The sequence below is a fragment of the Hemiscyllium ocellatum genome, chromosome 15 (genome assembly GCF_020745735.1).
Source record: "Hemiscyllium ocellatum isolate sHemOce1 chromosome 15, sHemOce1.pat.X.cur, whole genome shotgun sequence".
In the NCBI taxonomy this organism is placed as follows: Eukaryota; Metazoa; Chordata; class Chondrichthyes; order Orectolobiformes; family Hemiscylliidae; genus Hemiscyllium; species Hemiscyllium ocellatum.
Genome location: NC_083415.1, coordinates 2,848,344 through 2,871,511, shown reverse-complemented (window position 1 = coordinate 2,871,511; position 23,168 = coordinate 2,848,344). Strand labels below are relative to the sequence as shown.

The following is a 23,168-nucleotide window of genomic DNA, read 5'->3' as shown; positions in this document are numbered from 1 at the left end:
ATGAGCTTTTCTGATTACTTTCTACACCTGCATAAGAAGATTCATGCACGAGGAATTCTTCAGAGAGATCTGGGTGCAAGTTGTAGATTTATATTCACATGATTTCAGTCATTGTAACTGTTGTATAAGGTATTTGTTTCTGAATGTGTTAAAGCTGAGGAAATATTAAACTCCACCCAATATCATAGCATAGAATCCCTATAGTGTGGGAGCAGGCCATTCGGCCCATTGGGTCCATATCAACCCTTCAAAGAGTATCTCAACTGCACCCACCTTGTCTATCCTGTTCCTGTAACCCTACATTTCCTGTGGCCAATCCACCTAACTTGCATGTCTTTGGACTGTGGGAGGAAATTGGAGCACTCGGAGGAAACCCGTGCAGACATGTTTAAATTCCCAATGTGAGATGTTCCTTGTGGCGTTAATGCAATAAACTGCATCTTGTTTAAGACCAGAGCGTCTTCTCATTAGGAGAAAGTGAGGTCTGCAGATGCTGGAGATCAGAGTCGAGAGTGCTGGAAAAGCGCAGCAGGTCAGACAGCATCCGAGGAGCAGGAGAGTCAACGTTTTCGGCCAGAGCCTTTCATCAGGTGGTTATCCTGCAGCAGATTAGGTCAAACTGGGACTGTAGATCCGACTCCACTTGATGTATCTTTCATTGGGATGGGTTCTGGTGAGGATCTGTCACACCACAGAAACAATATGCCCCAGGCAATTAAATAAACTAGATTGAACACACTAAAATAAGGAAGGTCAATAATGATGAGCAAGTTAAGGAAGTAGTTGTGTTGTCCCCTCCCTCAGTAGTCAGGAATCAATTGCAATTTTTCAAAAACAGAATGTTCAGAACATTAATGACTCACTGAGTTTGTGTCTGTATTGCACAAATACTGTATAATGTATACAAAGTATCACAATATTACATATCAGCAAATATAAGTAGGAGGATCACGGGAAGTGAATTTTGCACTCTGTGGGTTGCTCAGTTCACACTGAGAACTCCTGCCACTGACGTTATGATTGTTTTACAGCCTGTTGTTAATCCATTTCTGGGAGAGATGGCCCCTCAACTCCAGTGCCTTCCCCAGCACCCTCTGAATGTGGTTCAGGGTGATCTGAGTGCCTTGAGCCCTGCAGTGAGAGACTTTGTTGAACAAAGTGCAAAGCTATGTCAACCAGACAAGATCCACATCTGTGATGGGAGTGAAGAAGAGAACAGGCAGCTTCTGTGCCTGATGGAAGAGCAAGGGATAATCAAACGCTTACCTAAATATCAGAACTGGTAAGCAGCTTTCTCTCTCCAAGTCTATAAATTTAGTGAAATTTTATTGTGCTTCTCAGTTTTAGGTATTCACATTTCCATTTTTTTTTGTATAATTCTTTTTCCCCATAGAATCCCTACAGTGTGGAAACAGGCCATTTGGCCCAACAAGTCCACACCGACCCCACAAAGAGTAACCCACCAAGACTCATTCCCTAACGCTATTACTGTATGTTTACCTCTGGCTAATGCACCTAACTGCACACCCTGAACACTATGGATAATTTAGCATGGCCAATTCACCTAACCTGCACATCTTTGGATTGTGTCCATCTTCCTTCCCACTTATCTGCTCCACTGCCCACTCTGACCTATCACCATCACCCAACCCCCCCATCCCCCCAACTTCATCTACCTATTCCATTCGCAGTGACCTTCCCCTCAGCCCCACCCCCACTTGGCCCTGCTGCCCCCACATTCCTGATGAAGGGCTTATGCCCAGAACGTCAAGTCTCCTGCTCCTTGGATGCTGCCTGACCTGCTGTGCTTTTTCAACATCACACTCTCGACTCTGATCTCCAGCATCTGCAGTTCTCACTTTCTCCTAGTTGATTTTAACCTTACTGCAAAACCTCTTTCAAGGATGCCTACCTTGAAGAAGTTCTCCTCCTTCCTCTCCAAGGATCTCAGTGAGTTTCTCTCTCTCACTGCATCCCCTGCCCCAGGTCATCTCCTGTGCCCTGCAGCTCTTCAGCCTGAAGCAGACTCATTACCTCAGCCACATCTCCTTCTTCAGCGTCTACCTACGGAACTAACTGATTCTGCATGGACACCAGACCGCATTAAGACCATCACAGTCTGGACATCACCAGGACAACCATGATGTACAGCGAATCCAAAGCTTCCAGATATGATTCTCCCTCTGGCTCCTCCACTCCACACTCACAGCCATGTGCCACCACCTACATCCCTGCATGCAGCCCTTCCCCAGCTCAGGGTCACACTCTCCCAGACCTGCAAAGGATTCTGAGAAGAATTCACACACTCAACAAATGCTTTTTCTCCAGCTTATTGGAAATCAAAGAACATAAGTACACCAAACTTTCATATACTTATCTCCAAACTCGGGATTCCTCAATCATTCCAGAACCTTCTCCCGGCCTCCGGAACCACTCAGATGCCATTAGCTACAGCCACTACCACTGTGGTGAACAGTGATGTCACCTCCTCTCCCACAGACTGCAGACACTGCCGAATGTACCAGCTGCGCAAATGCTGCTGAAACCACCGCAAAGACCACCCGGCACATCACTTCTGCCCCTGTAGTTGCCACCACCTTAGCCACCTCCGCCCCCACCGGCATCACTCACTGGAACACCGCCAACGAACACACAGCCACTGCCGAACACACCGCGATGGTCACATGGAATGTCACTTCTGCCCCTGCGGGCCACCAAATGCACCGCTTCCACCCCCTGACCTCCAACGGTGTGCGTCACTTCTGTGGTGACATCACCCATGATGCCATATCCACACATACCCTTGTGACAGTCTCCGTCCCCAACCCTACCCCCAACTCCAACCCAACACTAGGTCCTTACCCCTCCATCCCTGCCATGTTTTTACCATCCCCCCAGACCTCTCCCCTCACAGAGGATGAACTATCAGTCCTCAGTATAGGCCTCACCTTCATCCCGCTATGCTCCCAGATCAACTAATTCAACATACATTGTGACCTTTCTTCCGCCATCTCTGCCTTCAAGCTTACCTCTTCCATCAGGGCTCCCAACCACCTTCCGAGGACCCCTTCTCCCGCCTCCAACACACCCCATCCACCTGGACACCCTGTACTGGTCTGTTACCCACCCTTGATCTCTTCATATCCAATTGCCACTGGGAGATTAACTGCCCTAACCTGTCCACCACCTTCCCCCACTCCAACCTCTCACTCAAACAATGCGCAACCCTCCACTCCCTCCACTCCAAGCCCAACCTCACCATCAAACCAGTGGACAAGGGAGGTGCATAGTGGTAGTTTGACACACCAACCTCTACACCGCTGCAACCATGTGCCAACTTGCTGACACCTACTCCTACTGCCCTTTGACCATGACCTCACTTCCCATCACCAAACCATCATCTCCCAGGCCGTACGCAACCTCATCACCTCATCACCCCACAGCCTCCAACTTCATAGTCCTTGAACCCCGCACTGTCCGATTCTACGTCCTACCCAAAATTCACAAATCTGACTGCCCCAGTCGTCCCATCATCTCCGCCTGCTCCTGCCCCACCAAACATATCTCTACATACCTTGAAGTGGTCACCTCTCCCTTGGTCCAGAGTCTCCCCACAAACATTCGAGGCACCACCCATGGTCTCCGCCTCCTCCATGGCTTTCATTTCCTCGTCCCCTAATGCCTTACCTTCACCATGTACATCCAGTCCCTGTACACATCCATCCACGAAGTACTCCAAGCTTTCCGTATCTTCTTTTCCCACCGACTAGTACCCTTTCACTGATCCCTCATTCGACTGGCTGAATTGCTCCTCACCCTCAACAATTTTACCTTTGAATCCTCCTCCTTCCTCCAGACGAAAGGGGTAACCATGGGCACCCACATGGCCCCCAGCTATGCCTGTCTCTTGGTTGGATACATGGATCAGTCCATCTTCCGCAGCTATACCAGCACCACTCCCCACCTTTTCCTCTGCTACATCGATGACTGTATCTGCACTATCTCGTGCTCCCATGAGGGGATTGAACGGTTCATCAACTTCACGAACACCTTCCACCCTGACCTCAAGTTCACTTGGATCATCTCTGACACCTCCCTCCCCTTCCTGGACCTCTCCATCTCCATTTCCAGTGACCAACTCACACAGACATCTACTTCAAACCCACTGACTGTCACAGCTATCTGGACTACACCTTTTCCCATTCCCCCCTCCTGTAAAAACACCATCCCTTACTCCCAATTCCTCTGCCTCCACCATATCTGCTCCCAGGAGGACTGTTTCCACTATATAACATCCCAGATGGCCTCCTACGTCAGGGACCGCAATTTCCCCTCCCACACAGTCGATGACGACCCTCCTGCTCATATCTCTTCCACTTCTTGCACTCCGCCCTTGAACCCCACCCCTCCAATCGCAACAAGGACAGAAACCCACAGTCCTCGCCCTCCAGCCCACCAACCTCCGGATACACTGCATCATCCTTCGCCATTTGCAGTCAGACCCCACCACCAGAGATATATTTCCTCCCCATCCTTATTTGCATGTCAGAGAGACCATTCCCTCCAAGACTCTCTTGTTAGGTCCATGCCCTCGACTCCTGGTACCTTCCCTTGCCACAACAGGGGGAGTAAAACGTGTACCCACTCATCCCTCCTCACCTCCATCCAAGGCACCAATGGATCCTTCCACATGCTGCAGCGATTTTCCTGCAGTCCACCAACTTGCAGAATGTTTCAGAGAACATCTCGGGGGGACACACACCAAGCAACCACACCACTGACCACTTCAACTCCCCCTCACACTCCACCAAGGGCATGCAAATCCTGGGCCTCCTCCACTGCCAAATCCTAGCCACCCAACGCCTGGAGGAAGAATGCCTCATCTTCCACCTTGGGATCCTCCAACCACACAGGATCAAAGTGGCTTTCACCAGTTTCCTGATCTCCCCTCCCCTGACATTATTCCAGATCCAACCCTCTAACCCTCATGACCTCTCCTACCTGTCCAGCTTCCTTCCCCACTATCCACTCCACCCTCCTCTCCAACCTATCACCATCACCCTCCTACCTTCATCTACCTATTGCATTCCCAGCTAACTTCCCACCAGCCACACCCCCTTCCCATTTATCTCTCAGCCTCCTTGCCCTGCACCCACCCCCCAACATTCCTGATGAAAGGCTTATGCTCAAAACGTCGACCCTCCTGCTCCCTGGATGCTGCCTAATCGGCTGTACTTTTCCAGGACCACACTTTTTGACCTGTGGTAGGAAACCGGAGCACCCAGAGGAAACCCACGCAGACACGGGGAGAATGTGCAAACTCCATGCAGACAGTCACCCGAGGCTGGAATCAAACTCAAGTCTCTGGCGCTGTGAGGATGCAATGCTAATGACATCTGCTTTTACATCAATAACAAACATTCCCACATCACTCGGTTACATAAACAGGAATGAACCTCCACAAAGTCCCACCGACATGCATCATTGCTTGGCTCAGAGAAGTATTGCTATTCTACTAGTATGGCACTTCCATTCACCAATGGCTGTTTCAACCGCCTGGATGTTTGCTACCTGTTCATTGTCTGCAAAACCTGACTTGGATTAAAAGTAATGAAAGCTCATTGATGGGTGGCAAATGATGATCTTCACTGGAGCAGATTGCCACAGAGGCAAGCAGAAGACGAATTCAGCTGCTACTCACCTTGTCACACTCTGCAACATGTAAAAGAGGCAAAGCCAGTTTACAAGTTTATTGCTGCTTCCACTACCGCGCACGCACACACACGCAGAGACAGACAGACAGACACAGAGATAGACACACACACACACACACACACACACACACACACACACACACACACACACACACACACACACACACACACACACACAAATCTAATATGAAAGCTGTGTCTCTTACAGAATTCTCACTGTTATTTCCAGGGGACTTTCAGAGCACTGACAGATTGAGCACATGAAGCAGCTGCTCTAAGCTTCAGCCTTTCATTCTAATTCAGCCCACATTGCAGTGATGTGTTATTGAATTGTAATGAGGTTGACCTGCCTGAGTGTAGGAATCTCTGACTGAATCTGGTTTTTTTTACCATTACCAGCTGGTTGGCTCGCACAGACCCCAGAGATGTTGCTCGTGTGGAGAGTAAAACTGTAATTGTGACCCGTGAACAGAGAGACACCATTCCCATAGCGAAGAGTGGGGTCAGCCAACTTGGACGCTGGCTGTCGGAGAAGGAATTTGAAAAGGCACTCACTCTACGTTTCCCAGAATGTATGAAAGGTACTGACATTATTTCAATCTGTGCTATTTCTTAATTATTCTTCCTACACATTGAGTGGTGAGTTACCACTCAGTGCTGGTCTGATTTGATTTACTCTTGTCACATGTACCTGAGTACTGTGAAAAGTTTTGTTTTGTGAGCAGTATAGGCAAATCATAACATACAAAGACATATGGATCATGGGGTGTTTAGACAGAGCAAGGCATACAAGGTTATAGCTGCACTGGAGCTGCACAAAAACAAGATCAGCATTAAGTTTGAAATGAGAGACGTTCATTCAGCGCCCCGATAACAGCAGGGAAGAAGCTGTTCTTGAATCTGTTGGTATGTGTGTTCAACCTTCTGTGGTGGTGACAATGCCAGATATATTCATGAGTGTGGACACAAAGCTATTCACCCTTTCACTTCACCTCCTTCACACCCTGCCATATACTTTGTACGCCAACAACCAAAAGTAACAGTGCAGTGAGAGGTTTGCATGAGAAAATGAAAGACAGCATCTGGAACAGGAAATATTTGTTCCTGGGATGTGAGTGTCACTGTCTAGGCTAAAGGTAAAAATCACACAACACCAGGTTATAGTCAACAGATTTCTTTTGGAAGTACAGGCTTTTGGAGCACTAGAACATTAATGAACCAGATGAGTTTTTATGAAAGTCAACAGCATGAGACCAGCCAGAAAGGCAGCTAAAATGTTGTCCCGACTCACCCCTCAGTGGCTCATAGTGCATGCTGCATAAATGATAGTTGCTCGTGAGTTAACATTTGATTTATAGATCGAGATTCTGAGCTCCCCTCTTGTGGTGTACAATCCTACCCTAATCTGTTCTTGCATAGCTCCCAATGTTTGTTATTCCTCCCGTACTCGTGTGAATGCTGACAGACATGCAGCAGCGATTATCACTCCACCTGAGCTCATAAAGACTTGACCATTGAACAAATTCCATCCCAGAGTACTCTCAAGATTAATTCTCTTCTAATACTCTTGCTGTTAATCTCTAGGCCGTACAATGTACCTGATTCCATTCAGCATGGGACCTGTGGGATCACCTTTGTCCAAGATCGGGATCCAGTTGACAGATTCTCCATATGTCGTGGCAAGCATGAGGATCATGACTCGCATGGGATCAGCTGTACTGGAGACCCTGGGCAATGGCCAGTTTGTCAAATGCCTTCACTCAGTCGGATGCCCTTTACCCCTAAAGAGTGAGTTTGGTTTCAGCATCTTTAGATTAGTTGTTGCTATTTGGGTGTAGGAGAGGGAAAGAGAGAAGAGTTTTATTCTCCAATCTAACAGTTTTGTAATGAACTCTTTGGTGACAATCTGTCTCTGTATTTAGAACCACTGGTCAATAACTGGGCCTGCAATCCTGAGCTAATACTGGTCGCCCACATCCCTCAGCGCAGGGAGATTATTTCATTCGGGAGTGGTTATGGAGGTAACTCGCTGCTGGGAAAGAAGTGTTTTGCTCTCCGCATTGCCTCCCGGATTGGTGAAGAAGAGGGCTGGCTTGCTGAGCACATGCTGGTAAGCACATACAGGAATTAACCTCTTCTGCAGATGTATCTGTGGAGCTTTTCAGTCACAACCTCTTTCCTGAGGCACAGACAAACTGTAATAATCTGAATTTCATATTTAACTCTGGTCTTGAAGCCTCGACCATTGTTAGCTCTCTGGTCTCTGAATCAGGGTACATGGATCTAAGCCGCATTTGGAAACTTGGGAACAATCAGTGCAGCACTAAAGAAATATAACATCATTGAGTCTGGTGCCTTTAGGATGAGATGTTAAACTGAAGGCCCATCTGCGCTCTCACATGGCTGTTAAAAGGTCTCACACCACTATTTTGAAGTGGTATTCTGGTATTCTGGTCAATATGTATCCATTAACCAACATCACTATAGATAATGTGTTGGCTGTATCACATTATTCTGGGATAAAGTGAGAATAGTTGGACAAAGCCAGCAGCTCAGGCAGAATCTGTGATGAGAAGTCAAAGTTGTTTGAACTTTCATCAGAATTGAAGAGAAAGCGAAGTGTGAGAGTCTGGAAGGTGGTAGGAAAGGGGAAGGGAGGTTTGGCGGTGGCAGGATAAACACAGGAGAAACTCTGCGACACGGTGAAGGCCCAGGGAGATCACATAGCAGAAGGTTTAATGAGGCAGCAGCCAACAGGAGTAACAGTGACAAAAACAAAGGTTGAGGCAAATGAGACACTAACTGACCCATCTGCTAGGCGGTGGCACAGTGATTAGCACTGCTACCTCACAGCACCAGGGACCTGGGTTAGAAACAGAGAAACACAGAAAATAGAAGTAGGCCATTCGGCCCTTTGAGCCAGCACCACCATGGCTGATCATGCAAATTCAATATCCCACTCCAGCGTTCTCTCCATACCCCATGATCCCTTCAGCCACAAGGGCCATGCCCAGCTACTTGTTGAAGATACAAACTGGCTCCAACATAGAGTCATAGAGTCTTATAGCACAGAGGGTGGTCCTTTGGCCCAAACTGATCTGTGCTGACCAAAATGTCCATCTACACTCACCCCATTTCCCTGCACTTGGCCCATATCCTTGTAAGCAAAAGTGAGGACTGGGGATGCTGGAAACCAGAGCTTAGATTAGAGCGGTGCTGGAAAAGCACAGCAGGTCAGGCAGCTTCTGAGGAGCAGGAAAATCTACGTTTCAGGAATATTCCTGATGAAGAGTTTTTGCCCGGAATGTCAATTTTCCTGCTCCTTGGATGCTGCCTGACCTGCTGTGCTTTTCCAGCACCACTCTGGTCTAAACCCCCATATCCTTCTAAACCTTTCCTATACATGTATTTGTCCAAATGCCTATTAAATGTTGTTAAGGTACCCACCTCAACCACTTCCACTGGCAGCCCATTCCACATGTGTACCACCCTCTGTGTAAAAACGCTGCCCCTCAGGTTCCCTTTTATTCTTTCCCCTCTAACCTTAAACTGATGCCCTCTAGTCTTTGATTTCACCAGCCCTGGGAAAAAAGACTGAGTGCATTAATCCCATCTATACTTCTCTTGACCTTGTAAACTTCTGTAAGATCCCCTCTCAGTCTCCTATGCTCTAAAGAAAAAGCCCTAGCTTCTCAAACCTCTTCCTATAACTTAAGACGATTGAGTCCAGGCAACACCCTTGTAAATTTCTTCTGCATTCTTTCCAGTTTAAGGCCTGTGACCAGTGGAGTGCCACAAGGATCGGTGCTGGGCCCTCTACTTTTTGTCATTTACATAAATTATTTGGAGGCGAGTATAAGAAGTACAGTTAGTAAGTTTGCAGATGACACCAAAATTGGAGGTGTAGTGGACAGCGAAGAGGGTTAGGGGAGAAAGTGAGGTCTGCAGATGCTGGAGATCAGAGCTGAAAATGTGTTGCTGAAAAAGCGCAGCAGGTCAGGCAGCATCCAAGGAACAGGAAATTCGACGTTTCGGGCATAAGCCCTTCCTGATGAAGGACTTATGCCCGAAATGTTGAATTTCCTGTTCCTTGGATGCTGCCTGACCTGCAGCTTTTCCAGCAACACATTTTCAGTGAAGAGGGTTCCCTCAGATTACAACAGGATCTGGACCAGATGGGCTAATGGGCTGAGAAGTGGCAGGTGGAGTTTAATTCAGAGAAATGTGAGGTGCTACATTTTGGGAAAGCAAATCATAGCAGGACTTATACACTTAATGGTAAGGTCCTAGAGAGTGTTGCTGAACAAAGAGAGCTTGGAGTGCAGGTTCATAGCTCCTTGAAAGTGGAGTCGCAGGTAGATAGGATAAAGTAGGCGGTGTTTGGTATGCTTTCCTTTATTGGTCAGAGTATTGAGTACAGCAGTTGGGAGGTCATGTTGCAGCTGTACATGACATTGGTTAGGCCACTGTTGGAATATTGTGTGCAATTCTTGTCTCCTTCCTATTGGAAAGATGTTGTGAAATTTGAAACGGTTCAGAAAAGACTTACAAGGATGTTGCCAGGGTTGGAGGATTTGAGCTATAGGGAGAGGCTGAACAGGCTGGGGCTGTTTTCCCTGGATCGTCAGAGGCTGAGGGGTGACCTTATAGAGGTTTACAAAATTATGAGGGGCATGGATAGGATAAATAGACAAAGTCTTTTCCCCGGGGTCAGGGAGTCCAGAGCTAGAGGGCATAGGTTTAGGGTGAGAGGGGAAAGATATGAAAGAGACCTAAGGGGCAACTTTTTCACGCATAGGTTGGTACGTGTATGGAATGAGCTGCCAAAGGATGTGGTGGAGGCTGGTACAATTGCAACATTTAAGAGGCATTTGGATGGGTATATGAATAGGAAGGGTTTGGAGGGATACAGGCCGGGTGCTGGCAGGTGGGATTAGATTGGATTGGGATATCTGGTCAGCATGGATGGGTTGGACCGAAAGGTCTGTTTCCATGCTGTACAGCTCTATGACTCTATAACAAGATGACCAAAACTGAACAGAATGCTCCAAGTGCAACCTCACCAATGTCATGTACCAACTGTAACATATCTTCCCAACTTTTATACTCAGCGCCCTGACTGATGAAGGCCACTGTGCCAAAAGCCTCCTTCCCTGTCCTGTCTTCCCAAATCTCCACTTTCAGAGAACTGTGAACCTGAACTCCCAGATCCCTCTGTTCCATTACACTCCCTAAGACCCTACCATTTACCATGAAACACTTTTGCGTAACCCCGCCTCCACGCCGATCTCCGTAACCATGCCTAACCCTGCCCCCACGCCGATCTCTGTCACCACGCCCAACTCCGCGCCCACGCCGATCTCTGTCACCACGCCCAACTCCGCCCCCACGCCGATCTCCGTCCCCGGCCCCACGCTACGCTCTTGGATTAACGAGTTCAACACGCGGCGAGACATCGAACAATTCTTCCGCTGCCTTCGCCTCCGCGCCTACTTCTTCAACCAGGATTCTCGCCCACCCTCTGACGACCCCTTCTCCCGCCTCCAACACACCCCATCCACCTGGATACCCCATGCTGGCCTCTTACCCGCCCTCGATCTATTCATAGCCAACTGCTGCCGCGACATTAACCGCCTCAACCTCTCCACCCCTCTCACCCACTCCAACCTCTCACCCTCGGAACGTGCAGCCCTCCACTCCCTCCGTTCCAATCCCAACCTCACCATCAAACCGGCAGACAAGGGAGGGGTGGTAGTAGTTTGGCGCACCGACCTTTACACCGCTGAGGCCAAATGCCAGCTCACGGACACCTCCACCTACTGCCCCCTTGACCAAGACCCCACCTCCCACCACCAAACCATCATCTCTCAGACCATCCATAACCTCATCACCTCAGGGGATCTCCCATCCACCGCCTCCAACCTCATAGTCCCACAACCCCGCACCGCCCGTTTCTACCTCCTGCCCAAAATCCACAAACCTGACTGCCCCGGCTGACCCATTGTCTCAGCCTGCTCCTGCCCCACCGAACTCCTCTCTGCATACCTCAACACTGTCCTGTCCCCCTTAGTCCAAGAACTCCCCACCTACGTTCCGGACACCACTCACGCCCTCCACCTCCTCCATGATTTTCACTTCCCTGGTCCCCAACGCCTGATCTTCACCAGCCCCTGTACACCTCCATCCCCCATCACGAAGGACTCAAAGCCCTCTGCTTCTTCCTTTCCCGCCGCACCAACCAGTACCCTTCCACTGACACCCTCCTTCGACTGACTGAACTGGTCCTCACCCTGAATAACTTCTCTTTTCAATCCTCCCACTTCCTCCAAACTAAAGAAGTTGCCATGGGCACCCGCATGGGCCCCAGCTATGCCTGCCTCTTCGTAGGATATGTGGAACAGTCCTTCCGCAGCTACACTGGCACCACCCCCCACCTTTTCCTCCGCTACATCGATGACTGTATCGGCGCTGCCTCGTGCTCCCATGAGGAGGTTGAACAGTTCATCCACTTTACCAACACCTTCCACCCCGACCTCAAATTCACCTGGACAGTCTTAGACTCCTCCCTCCCCTTCCTAGACCTTTCCATTTCTATCTCGGGCGACCGAATCAACACGGACATTTACTATAAACCGACCGACTCCCACAGCTACCTGGACTACACCTCCTCCCACCCTGCCCCCTGTAAAAATGCCATCATATTCTCAATTCCTTCGTCTCCAGAGCATCTGCTCCCAGGAGAACCAGTTCCAATACAGTACAACCCAGATGGCCTCCTTCTTCAAGGACTGCAACTTCCCCCCAGACGTGATCGACGATGCCCTCCATCGCATCTCCTCCACTTCTCGCTCCTCTGCCCTTGAGCCCCGCCCCTCCAACTGCCAACAGGACAGAACCCCACTGGTCCTCACCTACCACCCCACCAACCTCCATGTACATCGTATCATCCGACGCCATTTCCGCCACCTCCAAACGGACCCCACCACCAGCGATATATTTCCCTCCCTCCTCTATCAGCGTTCCGAACAGACCACTCCCTCCGTGACTCCCTCGTCAGGTCCACACCCCCCACCAACCCAACCCCCACTCCTGGCACCTTCCCCTGCAACCACAAGAAATGCAAAACTTGCACCCACACCTCCCCCCTTACTTCTCTCCAAGGCCCCAAGGGATCCTTCCATATCCGCCATAAATTCACCTGCACCTCCACACACATCATCTATTGCATCTGCTGCACCCGATGTGGCCTCCTCTATATTGGGGAGACGGGCCGCCTATTTGCGGAACGTTTCAGAGAACACCTCTGGGGCACCCGGACCAACCAACCCAACCACCCTGTGGCTCAACACTTTAACTCCCCCTCCCACTCCACCAAGGACATGCAGGTCCTTGGACTCCTCCATCGCCAGACCATAACAACACGACAGTTGGAGGAAGAGCGCCTCATCTTCCGCCTAGGAACCCTCCAACCACAAGGGATGAACTCAGATATCTCCAGTTTCCTCATTTTCCCTCCCCCCACCTTGTCTCAGTCAAATCCCTCGAACTCAGCACCGCCCTGACCTCTCCGCCCCCACCCCTCTCCGGCCTATCACCCTCACCTTGACCTCCTTCCACCTATCGCATTTCCAACACCCCTCCCCCAAGTCCCTCCTCCCTACTTTTTATCTTAGCCTGCTGGACACACTTTCCTCATTCCTGAAGAAGGGCTTATGCCCGAAACATCGAATCTCCTGCTCCTTGGATGCTGCCTGATCTGCTGCACTTTTCCAGCAACACAGTTTCAACCATGAAACACCTGCCTTGATTTGACTTTCCAAAATGCAAGACCTCACACTTGTCTATATTAAACTCAGTTTGCCATTTCTTGGTCCACTTCCCCAAATGATCAAGGTCCTGTTGCAATTTCTCATAGCCTTCCTCATTGTCCATGATACCGCCTATTTTAGTGTCATTTGCAAACTTACTAATCAGGACTTGTACATTCTCATCCAAATCATTGATATCGATAACAAACAGCAATGGGCCCAGCACTGACCCCTGAGGCACTCCACTAGTCACAGGCCTCCAGTCCAAGAATCCTTCCACTGGTACCCTCTGCTTCCTGCCATCAAGTCAACTGTGTATTCAATTTACCAGCTCTCCATGGATTCCAGGCAATCTACCCTCCCAGAGCAGCCTACCATGTGGAACCTTATCAAAGACCTTACTGAAATCCATATCGATTACGTCTATCACCCTGCTCTCATCAACCTTCCTGATCACTTCATTGAAGCACTCTGGCAAATTTGCGAGGCATGATCTCCCACACACAAAGCCATGCTCACTATTCCTAATCAAACCCTGACTTCCCAAATGCATGTATATCTTATCTCTCAGGAGCTTCTCAAGTAACTTACATACCACAGGTGTTAAGCTCACTGGACTGTAGTTCCGCAGATTTTCTTTGCAGCCCTTCTTGAATAAGGTTAAAACTCACACAACACCAGGTTATAGTCCAACAGGTTTAATTGGAAGCACACTAGCTTTCGGAGCGACGCTCCTTCATCAGGTGATAGTGGAGGGCTCGATCGTAACACAGAATTTAGAGCAAAAATTTGCAGTGTGATGTAACTGAAATTATACATTGAAAATTGATTGTCTGTTAAGCCTTTCATCTGTTAGAATACAGTGATAGTTTCACTTCTTTCATGTGTAAATCACAAAATCCTTCTTTTGAAAGTTGCTTTCTCGGGTTAACTGTTAACAATGGTGATAGCTGGACAATATGTTGAAGGTGTTAGCCCCCTGTGTTCTCTGTCTATGACCTGATGTTTAGATTGATTCTAGACTTCTTGAATAAGTGCACAATATTCACTACCCTCCAGTCTTCTTGGACCTCACCGGTGGCTAAAGATGATGCAAAAATATCAGCCAGGGCCCCCACAATTTCTTCTCTAGCCACTTGCTGTGTTCTTGGATATAGCTGGTCAGAATCAGGAGATTTAACTGTTTTCATATGTCCAACACTTCCTGTACTGTGATATGGACTGTCCCCAAGATATCACCAATAACTTCCCCAAGTTCCCAAGTCTTCACAGAGAAATATTCATTAAGGACCTCATCCATATCCTGTGGTTCCTAAATACAGAGGAACCTTGATTATCCAAATATCAATTGTTCGAATTTCGGATTTTCCAAAGGAGATCTCAAGGTCCCGATAGAAATATTACATCAAAGAGGTGTTTCCAACACTGATCATGTCTTTTGTTTACAATGATTAAAAATGAACTCAGCTTCCTGAAATGGTGCTGAGAACAGTCCTGATCATCAATGGGAGCCCAGGCACCGTCTCCAAATGACTGACTGCATGCCCTCTCTCTGTCAGTCTCCCCACAGTTTCCCTGAAGTTCTACACGGGGATGTGTCCTGAACCCCCCTTCCCAGATAATCTCTCCAACATTGTCCTGGACAGGGAGAAAGTGAGGACTGCTGGGGATCAGAGCTTTAAAATGTGTTGCTGGAAAAGCACAGCAGGTCAGGCAGCATCAAAGGAGAAGGCGAATCAATGTTTATGCCCGAAATGTTGATTCTCCTTCTCCTTTGATGCTGCCTGACCTGCTGCACTGTTCCATCAACACATTTTTAAGCTATTGTCCTGTACAGGGCAAAGGTGGAACATGTCAAAAAGTTGCTGTAAACAAAGTTGTGTGTGTCGGTGTGTGTGTGTGTGTGTGTGTGTGTGTGTGTATGTTTGTGTCTGCATGTGTGTGCAGGTCTGCGTGTCTGTGTCTGTGTGTGTATGTCTGTGTGTGTCTGTGTCTGTGGCTGTGTATGTGTCGGTGTGTGTCTGTGTGTCTGTGTGTGTCTGTGAGTGTGTGGGTGTGTCAGTATGGGTATATGTGTTTGTCTGTGAGTATGTGGCTGTGTGTGTGCCTTGTGTGTGTGTAGATGTGTGTGTGTATGTGTGTGTGTCTGTGTTTGTGTGTCTGTGTTTGTGTATCTATGTGTATGTGTCTGTCTGTGTGTGTATCTGTGTATGTGTGTGTGACTGTGTGTGTTTGTGTGTAGGTGTGTGTGTGTGTTTGTGTGTCTGTGTGTATGTGTCTATCTGTGTGTCTGTGTGTGTATCTGTGTGTGTGTATGTGTGTGTGTCTGTGTTTGTGTGTCTGTGTTTGTGTATCTATGTGTATGTGTCTGTCTGTGTGTGTATCTGTGTATGTGTGTGTGTCTGTGTGTGTATCTGTGTATGTGTGTGTGTCTGCGTGTGTTTGTGTGTGTGTATGTGTGTCTGTGTCTGCGTATATGTGTGTCTGTGAGTGTGTGGGTGTGTGTGTCTGTGTGTGTGTCTGTATGTGTGTATGTATGTGTGTGTGTCTGTGTATGTGTGTGTGTCTGTATGTGTGTATGTGTATGTGTCTCTGTGTGTGGGTATGCCTGTGAGTGTGTGTCTGTATGTGTGTGCATATGTGTGTGTATGTGTGGGTGTGTCTGTGTGTGGATGTGTGTGTGTCTGTGTGTGTGTCTGTGTGTCTGTGTGTGTACGTCTGTGTGTGTCTGTGTCTGTGGCTGTGTGTGTGTCGGTGTGTGTCTGTGTGTCGGTGTGTGTCTGTGAGTGTGTGGGTGTGTCAGTATGGGTATATGTGTTTGTCTGTGAGTATGTGGGGGTGTGTGTGTGTGTGTGTGTGTGTGTGTGTGTGTGCCATGTGTTTGTGTGTGTATCTGTGTGTGTATCTGTGTATGTGTGTGTATCTGTGTATGTGTGTGTGTGTCTGTGTGTGTGTTTGTGTGTAGGTGTGTGTGTGTTTGTGTGTCTGTGTGTATGTGTCTGTCTGTGTATCTGTGTATGTGTGTGTGTCTGTGTGTGTATCTGTGTATGTGTGTGTGTCTGTGTGTGTTTGTGTGTGTGTATATGTGTCTGTGTGCGTATATGTGAGTCTGTGAGTGTGTGGGTGTGTGTGTCTGTGTGTATGTCTGTATGTGTGTATGTATGTGTGTGTGTCTGTGTATGTGTGTGTGTCTGTATGTGTGTATGTGTCTCTGTGTGTGGGTGTGCCTGTGAGTGTGTGTCTGTATGTGTGTGCATATGTGTGTCTGTGTGTGTGAGTGTGTGTGTGTATGTGTGGGTGTGTCTGTGTGTGGATGTGGGTGTGTCTGTGTGTCTCTGTGTGTGTATGTCTGTATGCATGTGGGTATTGTCTGTGTGTGTGTGTCTGTGTGTGTGTCTGTATGTGTGTGCGTCTGTGTGTGTGTCTGTGTGTATCTGTGTGTGTCTGTATGTGTGGGTATGTGTGTGTGTGTCTGTATGTGTGGGTGTGTGTGTGTGTCTCTGTGTGTCTGTGCATGTGTCTGTGTGTCTGTATGTGTGTGTGTCTGTGTGTGTGTCTGTATGCCTTATGCACGTGTGTCTGTGTGTGGGTGTGTGGGTGTCTGTGTGTCTGTGTGTATATCTGTGTGTATGCGTGTCTGTATGTGTGTGTGTGAGTGTGTGTGTGTGTATGTGTGTGTCTTTGTGTCTGTGTGTGTATCTGTGTGTGTGTCTGTATGTGTGTGTGTATGTGTGGGTGTCTGTGTGTCGGTGTGTGTGTGTCTGTGTGTGTATCTGTGTGTATGTGTGTATGTGCCTGTGTGTGTGTCTGTGTGTGTGTGTCTGTATGTGTGTGTTTGTATGTGTGTGTCTGTGTGTGTGTGCCTCTGTGTGTGTGTGTGTGTCTGTATGCATGTGTGTATGTGTGTGTGTCTGTATCTGTGTGTGTGTGTCTGTACGTGTGGTTGTGGGTGTGTCTGTGTGTGTGGGTGTATGTGTGTGCGTGTGTATGTGTGTGTCTTTGTGGCTGCGTGCGTGTATCTGTGTGTGTGTCTATGTGTATGTGTAGGTGTGTTTGTGTGGGTGTGTCTGTGTGTGTGTGTCTGTGTGTGTCTGTGTGTGTGTCTGTGTGTCTGTATGTGTGTGTGTCTGTGTGTGTGTATGTGTGGGGGGATGTGTCTGTGTGTGTGGGCGTCTGGGTGTGTATGTGTCTTTGTGGCTGTGTGTGTGTATGTGTGTGTGTGTCTGTATGTGTGTGTGTATGTGTGGGGGTGTGTGTCTGTGTGTGGGTGTGAGTGTGGGTGTGTGTATGTATGTGTGTCTTTGTGTCTGTGTGTGTATGTGTGTGTGTCTGTGTATGTCTGTGACTGTGTGTATGTTTGTGAGTGTCTGTGTGTGTGTCTGTGTATGTGTGTGTGTGTCTGTGTGTGTGTCTATCAGTGTGTGTGTGTCTGTGTGTGCGTGTATCTATGTATGTGTGTGTGTGTGTATCTACGTGTGTGTGTGTATCTATGTGTGTCTGTGTGTGTGTGTGTGTATCTGTGTTTCTGTGTGTGTCTGTGTCTGTGTGTGTGTTTGTGTGTCTGTGTGTGTGTGTGTGTGTATGTGTGTGTGTGTGTATTTGTCTGTGTTTGTGTGTATCTGTGTGTGTTTATGCTATTTTGAGACTCACCCCACCAAAGGCAGCAGTAGTCTTACTGTTGATGTCCAGTCTGGCTGCCCTGGAGGTTGGCAGACGGGGTTGTGGGGGGGGCAGGGAGGGACGGGGTTGGGGGGGGGGGGGGGGCGGAGGTGGAGGGTGGGAGGGGCAGGCAGGGGCCTGTGTTGGGGGGGGGTGCAGATGTGGGTGCGGGTGGGGGCGAACGGCAGGCGGGGGCTCGCACGCAGTATGCTGCTGCCAGTCTCCTGAATGGGGAGTGGACTGAATAAGTGCTCACTGCATTAATCCCACTGGGGGAGGGTGGCAGGTGGCTTCAGCAATGCTGCAGGCCCCTTACACGCAAGTGTGTGTCTGCTCAGAAACAGAGAGTGAGGGACAGAGAGAGACAGAGAGACAATCTGAGACAGAGAGAGGGAGCAAGGCAGGCAGAATGAAGAAAAAATTACTTCAGAAAACTCCGAGCCCCAGAGGAGAGGTATTAAATCAACTAACCGAATAATCAATTCTACGAACGAAATAGTGCCCACCCATCTCGTTCAGATAATCGAGGTTCCTCTGTACACATGTCCAATTTGGACCTTGAGGAGTCCCATTCTGTCTCTAGTTATTCTTTTTCCTTTAATATACTTAAAGGATCTCTTTGGATTCACCCTAATCCCAGCCAAGACTATCTCGTGCCTCCTTTTGAACCTCCTGATTTCCTTGGGAATCTCACGGGCACATGTAAAATCCTGATGGGACTGGACAGGCTAGATGTGGGAAGCATGTTCCTGTTGTTGGGGTACGGAATTCCACTAGCTCAGAAGTCTGAATGAAGAAATTTATCCTCATCTCAGATCTGATTAACTTACCACATATTCTTAGACTGTGACCCCTATTTCTGGGCTTCCCAATATCAGGAACATGCTTCCCACAGCCAGCCTGTCTAGTCCCATCAGGATTTTATATGTTTCTATGAGATCCCCTTGTTTTTCTAATGTGTAATGAGTACAAGCCCAGTTAGTCTAGACTTTCTTCATCTGTCAGTCCTGCCATCCCAGGAATCAGTCTGGTGAATCTTCACTGGAATCCCTCAATAGTACGAATATCCTTCCTCAGACCAGGAGACCAAAACTGCACACAAAACACACCTCGCCATGCCCTGTACAACGGCAGCAAGATACCCTTACTCCTATGCACGAATCCTCGCGCTGTGAAGACCACCGTGCCATTAGCTTTCCTCATCATCTGCTGCGCCTGCACCTCACCTTTTCCTAAACTGTCACCATTATGATAGTAATCTGCCTCCCTGCTTTTGCCACTGATGTGGATAACCTTACATTTATCCACATTATATTGCATATGCCAAGTATCTGAAAAGGTGTTGCTGGAAAGGTGCAGCAGGTCAGGCAGCATCCAAGGAGCAGGAGAATCGACGTTTCAAGGATGAGCCCTTCTTCAGGAAATCAAAGAAGAAGGGCTCATGCCCGAAACGTCGATTCTCCTGCTCCTTGGATGCTGCCTGACCTGCTGCACCTTTCCAGCAACACATTTTCAGCTCTGATCTCCAGCAACTGCAGTCCTCACTTTCTCCTATGCCAAGTATCTGCCCACTCAACCAGTCTGTCCAAATCACCCTGCAGCCTCTTAGCATCCTCCTTACAGCACACACTGTCACCCAGCTTAGTGTCATCTGCAAATTTGGAGATGTTGCATTCAGTTCCTTCATCCAAATGATTAATGTATATTGTGAACAGCACTGAACCCCCCTGTACCCCACTCATCACTCTGCCACTCTGAAACGGATACGTTTATTCCAGCTGTCTGCTTCTTGTCTGCCAACCAGTTCTCTATCCACGTCAGTACATTACCTCTGGTACCATGAACTGTCATTTTGTTATTAATCCCTTGTATGGGGCTTTGTCAAAAGCCTTTTGAAAGTCCAGATATAAAAAAAATCCACTCATTCACACTTGTCCACTCCACTGGCCACATCCTCCAAAACTTCCAGAAGCTTTGTCAAGCATGATTTCCCTTTAGTGAATCCATAGTAACGTGGACCAATCCTCTCACTGCTTTCCAAGTGCTCAGTTCATTCATCCTTAATAACTGACTCCAGCATATTCCCCACTGTCGATGTCAGGCTAATTGGCCTATAATTCCCCATTTTCTCTCTCCCTCTGTTTATAAAGAGTAGGGTTACATTAGGTACTCTCCAATTCATTGGAACTCTTCCAGATTCTATAGAATGCTGGAAAATGATCACTAATGAGTCCCCTATTTCAAGGGTCACTTCCTTAAGAATTCTGGAATGCAGGGCATCAGGCCCTTTTATTCACCAACTTACTCTTGTATTCTATTTTGTCCTCTGAATTAAACTCTTTGTCCTTCTCTCCTGAATTTTACATTTCTCACAGTCCTCAGGTTTGTTGCTTTTTCTGGCCAATTTATATGCCTCCTCTTTGGATTTGACACTCTCCCTGATTTCCCCTGTTCACCATGGTTGAGCCATCTTTCCTGTTTTACTCTTACACCCAGTACAAGTGTTGAAGTTCATCCCTGTGTTCGTTAAATGTCTGCCATTGCCTCTCCACTGTCAACCCCTTAATTATCCTGAGCCAACCTATCCTCACCATTGCATGCCTCATACCATCAAAATTCAATTCCACCCTCAGGTGACTGTGTGGTGTTTGCATGTTTTCCACTTGTCTACATGGGCTTCCTCCAGTTTCCTCTCAGACTCCAAAGATGTGCAGGTTAGGTGGATTGATCATGCTAAATTGCCCATTGTGTCCAGGAATGTACAGATGAGGTAGATTAGCCATGGGACATGCAGGTTTACAGGGATAGAGTAGGTGGGTGAGTCTGGGTAGAATTCTCTTTTGAGGGTCGGTGTTGACTTGATGGGCTGAATGTCCTATGCAGAGGTTGGAATGTGGGCCAGGTGGACCTCATTGACCTTGTGACCCTTGATTGGCCAATCAGGGAGCCCTGGCTGACAGATATAAACAGGAGATTCACCGCAGTTAGGCAGTAGTGTGGGGGTAAAAAAAACAACAAAAAAAAAACGGGAGTCTTGGGCTCTGAGGAAAAAAAAATAAACAGGAGATTCAAAGAGTCTCCTCACTCTAAGGTCTGGCTCTGAGCTGGCTGGTCAGAATCCATGTACTGTGCATGTGTCAATAAAGGGTGACTTGGTGACAGGGAATGGACCAATGTGCAGTTATTTTCACCTACTTCCACACTTGTAGGAAATCTATCATCTGAAAACAACATGAAGGGGCAAAGAGAAACTAGGATAAAGACCAACTCTACAAAACAAAGGGAAATAGATTGAATGAATTGATAGTAGACTTGTTGAAATTGATGTAGAGTCCAGCGGCTCCAGTGGAGTTAGAATGAGAATTAGATTTTATTGTCACATGTATTTGAATACAGGATTTTGTACAGTGAAAAGTGTACAAAATCACCATTCTGTGGCACCATCTTCGGGAGTACTTTGGGAGTACTAAGCTAGTTTGGCCGGGGGATGGGAACCAGAGTTACAGCTCAGAGGAGAGGGTAGTTGTTGAATGGGCAGAAACAGAATGCAGAGAGTCTTTCAGGAAGCATACACAGTTGATAGGGCAAAGGGATGGGTTAAAGTGGGTCTGTTTCAATACAAGGAGTGTCAGGAATGAGAGTGATGAACCTAGAGCGTGGATCAGTACTTGGAACTACGATGGTGTGGCCATATCGGAGAGGCATGGATTTCACTGGGGCAGGAATGGTTGCTGGATGTTCCAGGGTTTAGGTCTTTTAAAAGGAACGGGGAGGGGAGTAAAAGAGGAGGGGGAGTAGCATTGTTAATTAGAGAGTGCATTACAGCTGCAGAAAAGGAGGTTGTTGACGAGGGTTTGTCCACTGAGTCAGTATGGGTGGGAGTCAGTAACAGGAAAGGAGCTGTCACTTTATTGGGTATTTGCTACAGAGCACCCACTCCCCCACCACCACCCGCTCCCCACCTCCTCCCCCCCCACCCCAGTAGCAGCAGAGAGATGGATGAACAGACTGGGCAGCAGATCCTGGAAAGGTGCAGATGTAACAGAGTTGTTGTTATGGGCGACTTCAACTTCCCCGATATTGATTGGAACCTCCTTAGTGCAGATGCGGGTCTGGATGGAGCCGATTTTGTCAGGTGTGTCCTGGAAGGATTCCTGACACAATACATAGATAGGCCGATTGGGGAAGGCCATATTGGATATGGTGCTGGGCAACGAGGCAGACCAGGTGTCAGATCTCTCAGTGGGAGATCATTTCAATGACAGTGACCACAACTGTCTCACCTTTACCAAAGCCATGGAGAGAGATAGGAACAGACAGTGTGGGAGGTATTTAATTGGGGGAGGGGAAATTATACTGTTATTAGACAGGAGCTGTGGAGTATAAATTGGGAATAATTTTCTACAGGAAATGGACAACAGAAATGTGGAAGCTGTTTAAGGATCACTTGTTGCGACAACTTTGTCCCCCTGAGACAGGCAAGGAATGGTAAGGTGAAAGAGCTTTGGATAACAAGAGAAGAAAGAGGAGCTTCTTGTCAAGAGGAAAGAGGAAGCTGACTTAAGGTTGAAGACAGGATTCCTGGCAGCGCGGAGGAACAGCGGGATCTTGGGATCTATGCACATAGGTCCCTCAAAGTTGCCACCCAAGTTGATAGGGTTTCTTAAGGTTGAGGAAGCAAGGATCTGCTACAGCTTTAGAGGATTACAGGGCAGCTAGGAAAGAACTCAGAAATGGACTGAGGGGAGCAAGGAGGGGCCACAAAAAAGCAGGATGGATTAGGGAAAACGCAAAGGCGTTCTATGCTTACATAAGGAATAAGAGAATGATCAGAGAGAGTGTAGGGCCAATCAGGGATAGTGGAGGGAAAATGTGCCTGGAGTCAGAAGAGATAGGGGAGGCCCTAAATGAGTTTTTGCTTCAGTATTCACTAGAGAGAGGGACCTTGTTGATAGTGAGAACACCGTGGGCCAGGTTAACATGCTTC

At 48.0% G+C, this 23,168-nt stretch overlaps 1 protein-coding gene across 1 annotated transcript in view; it reads left to right on the top strand.

Annotated features, from left to right (window-relative positions):
* Positions 1–1,058: 1,058 nt before the first annotated feature.
* LOC132822680 (phosphoenolpyruvate carboxykinase, cytosolic [GTP]-like) overlaps positions 1,059–23,168 on the top strand; it is a 37,135-nt gene continuing 15,025 nt past the window's right edge. Inside the window, exons 1-4 of the mRNA XM_060835931.1 lie at positions 1,059–1,282; positions 6,114–6,295; positions 7,299–7,502; positions 7,637–7,824. Coding sequence (XP_060691914.1) covers positions 1,059–1,282; positions 6,114–6,295; positions 7,299–7,502; positions 7,637–7,824 — 798 coding nt within the window. The remainder of the gene's footprint in view (positions 1,283–6,113; positions 6,296–7,298; positions 7,503–7,636; positions 7,825–23,168) is intronic.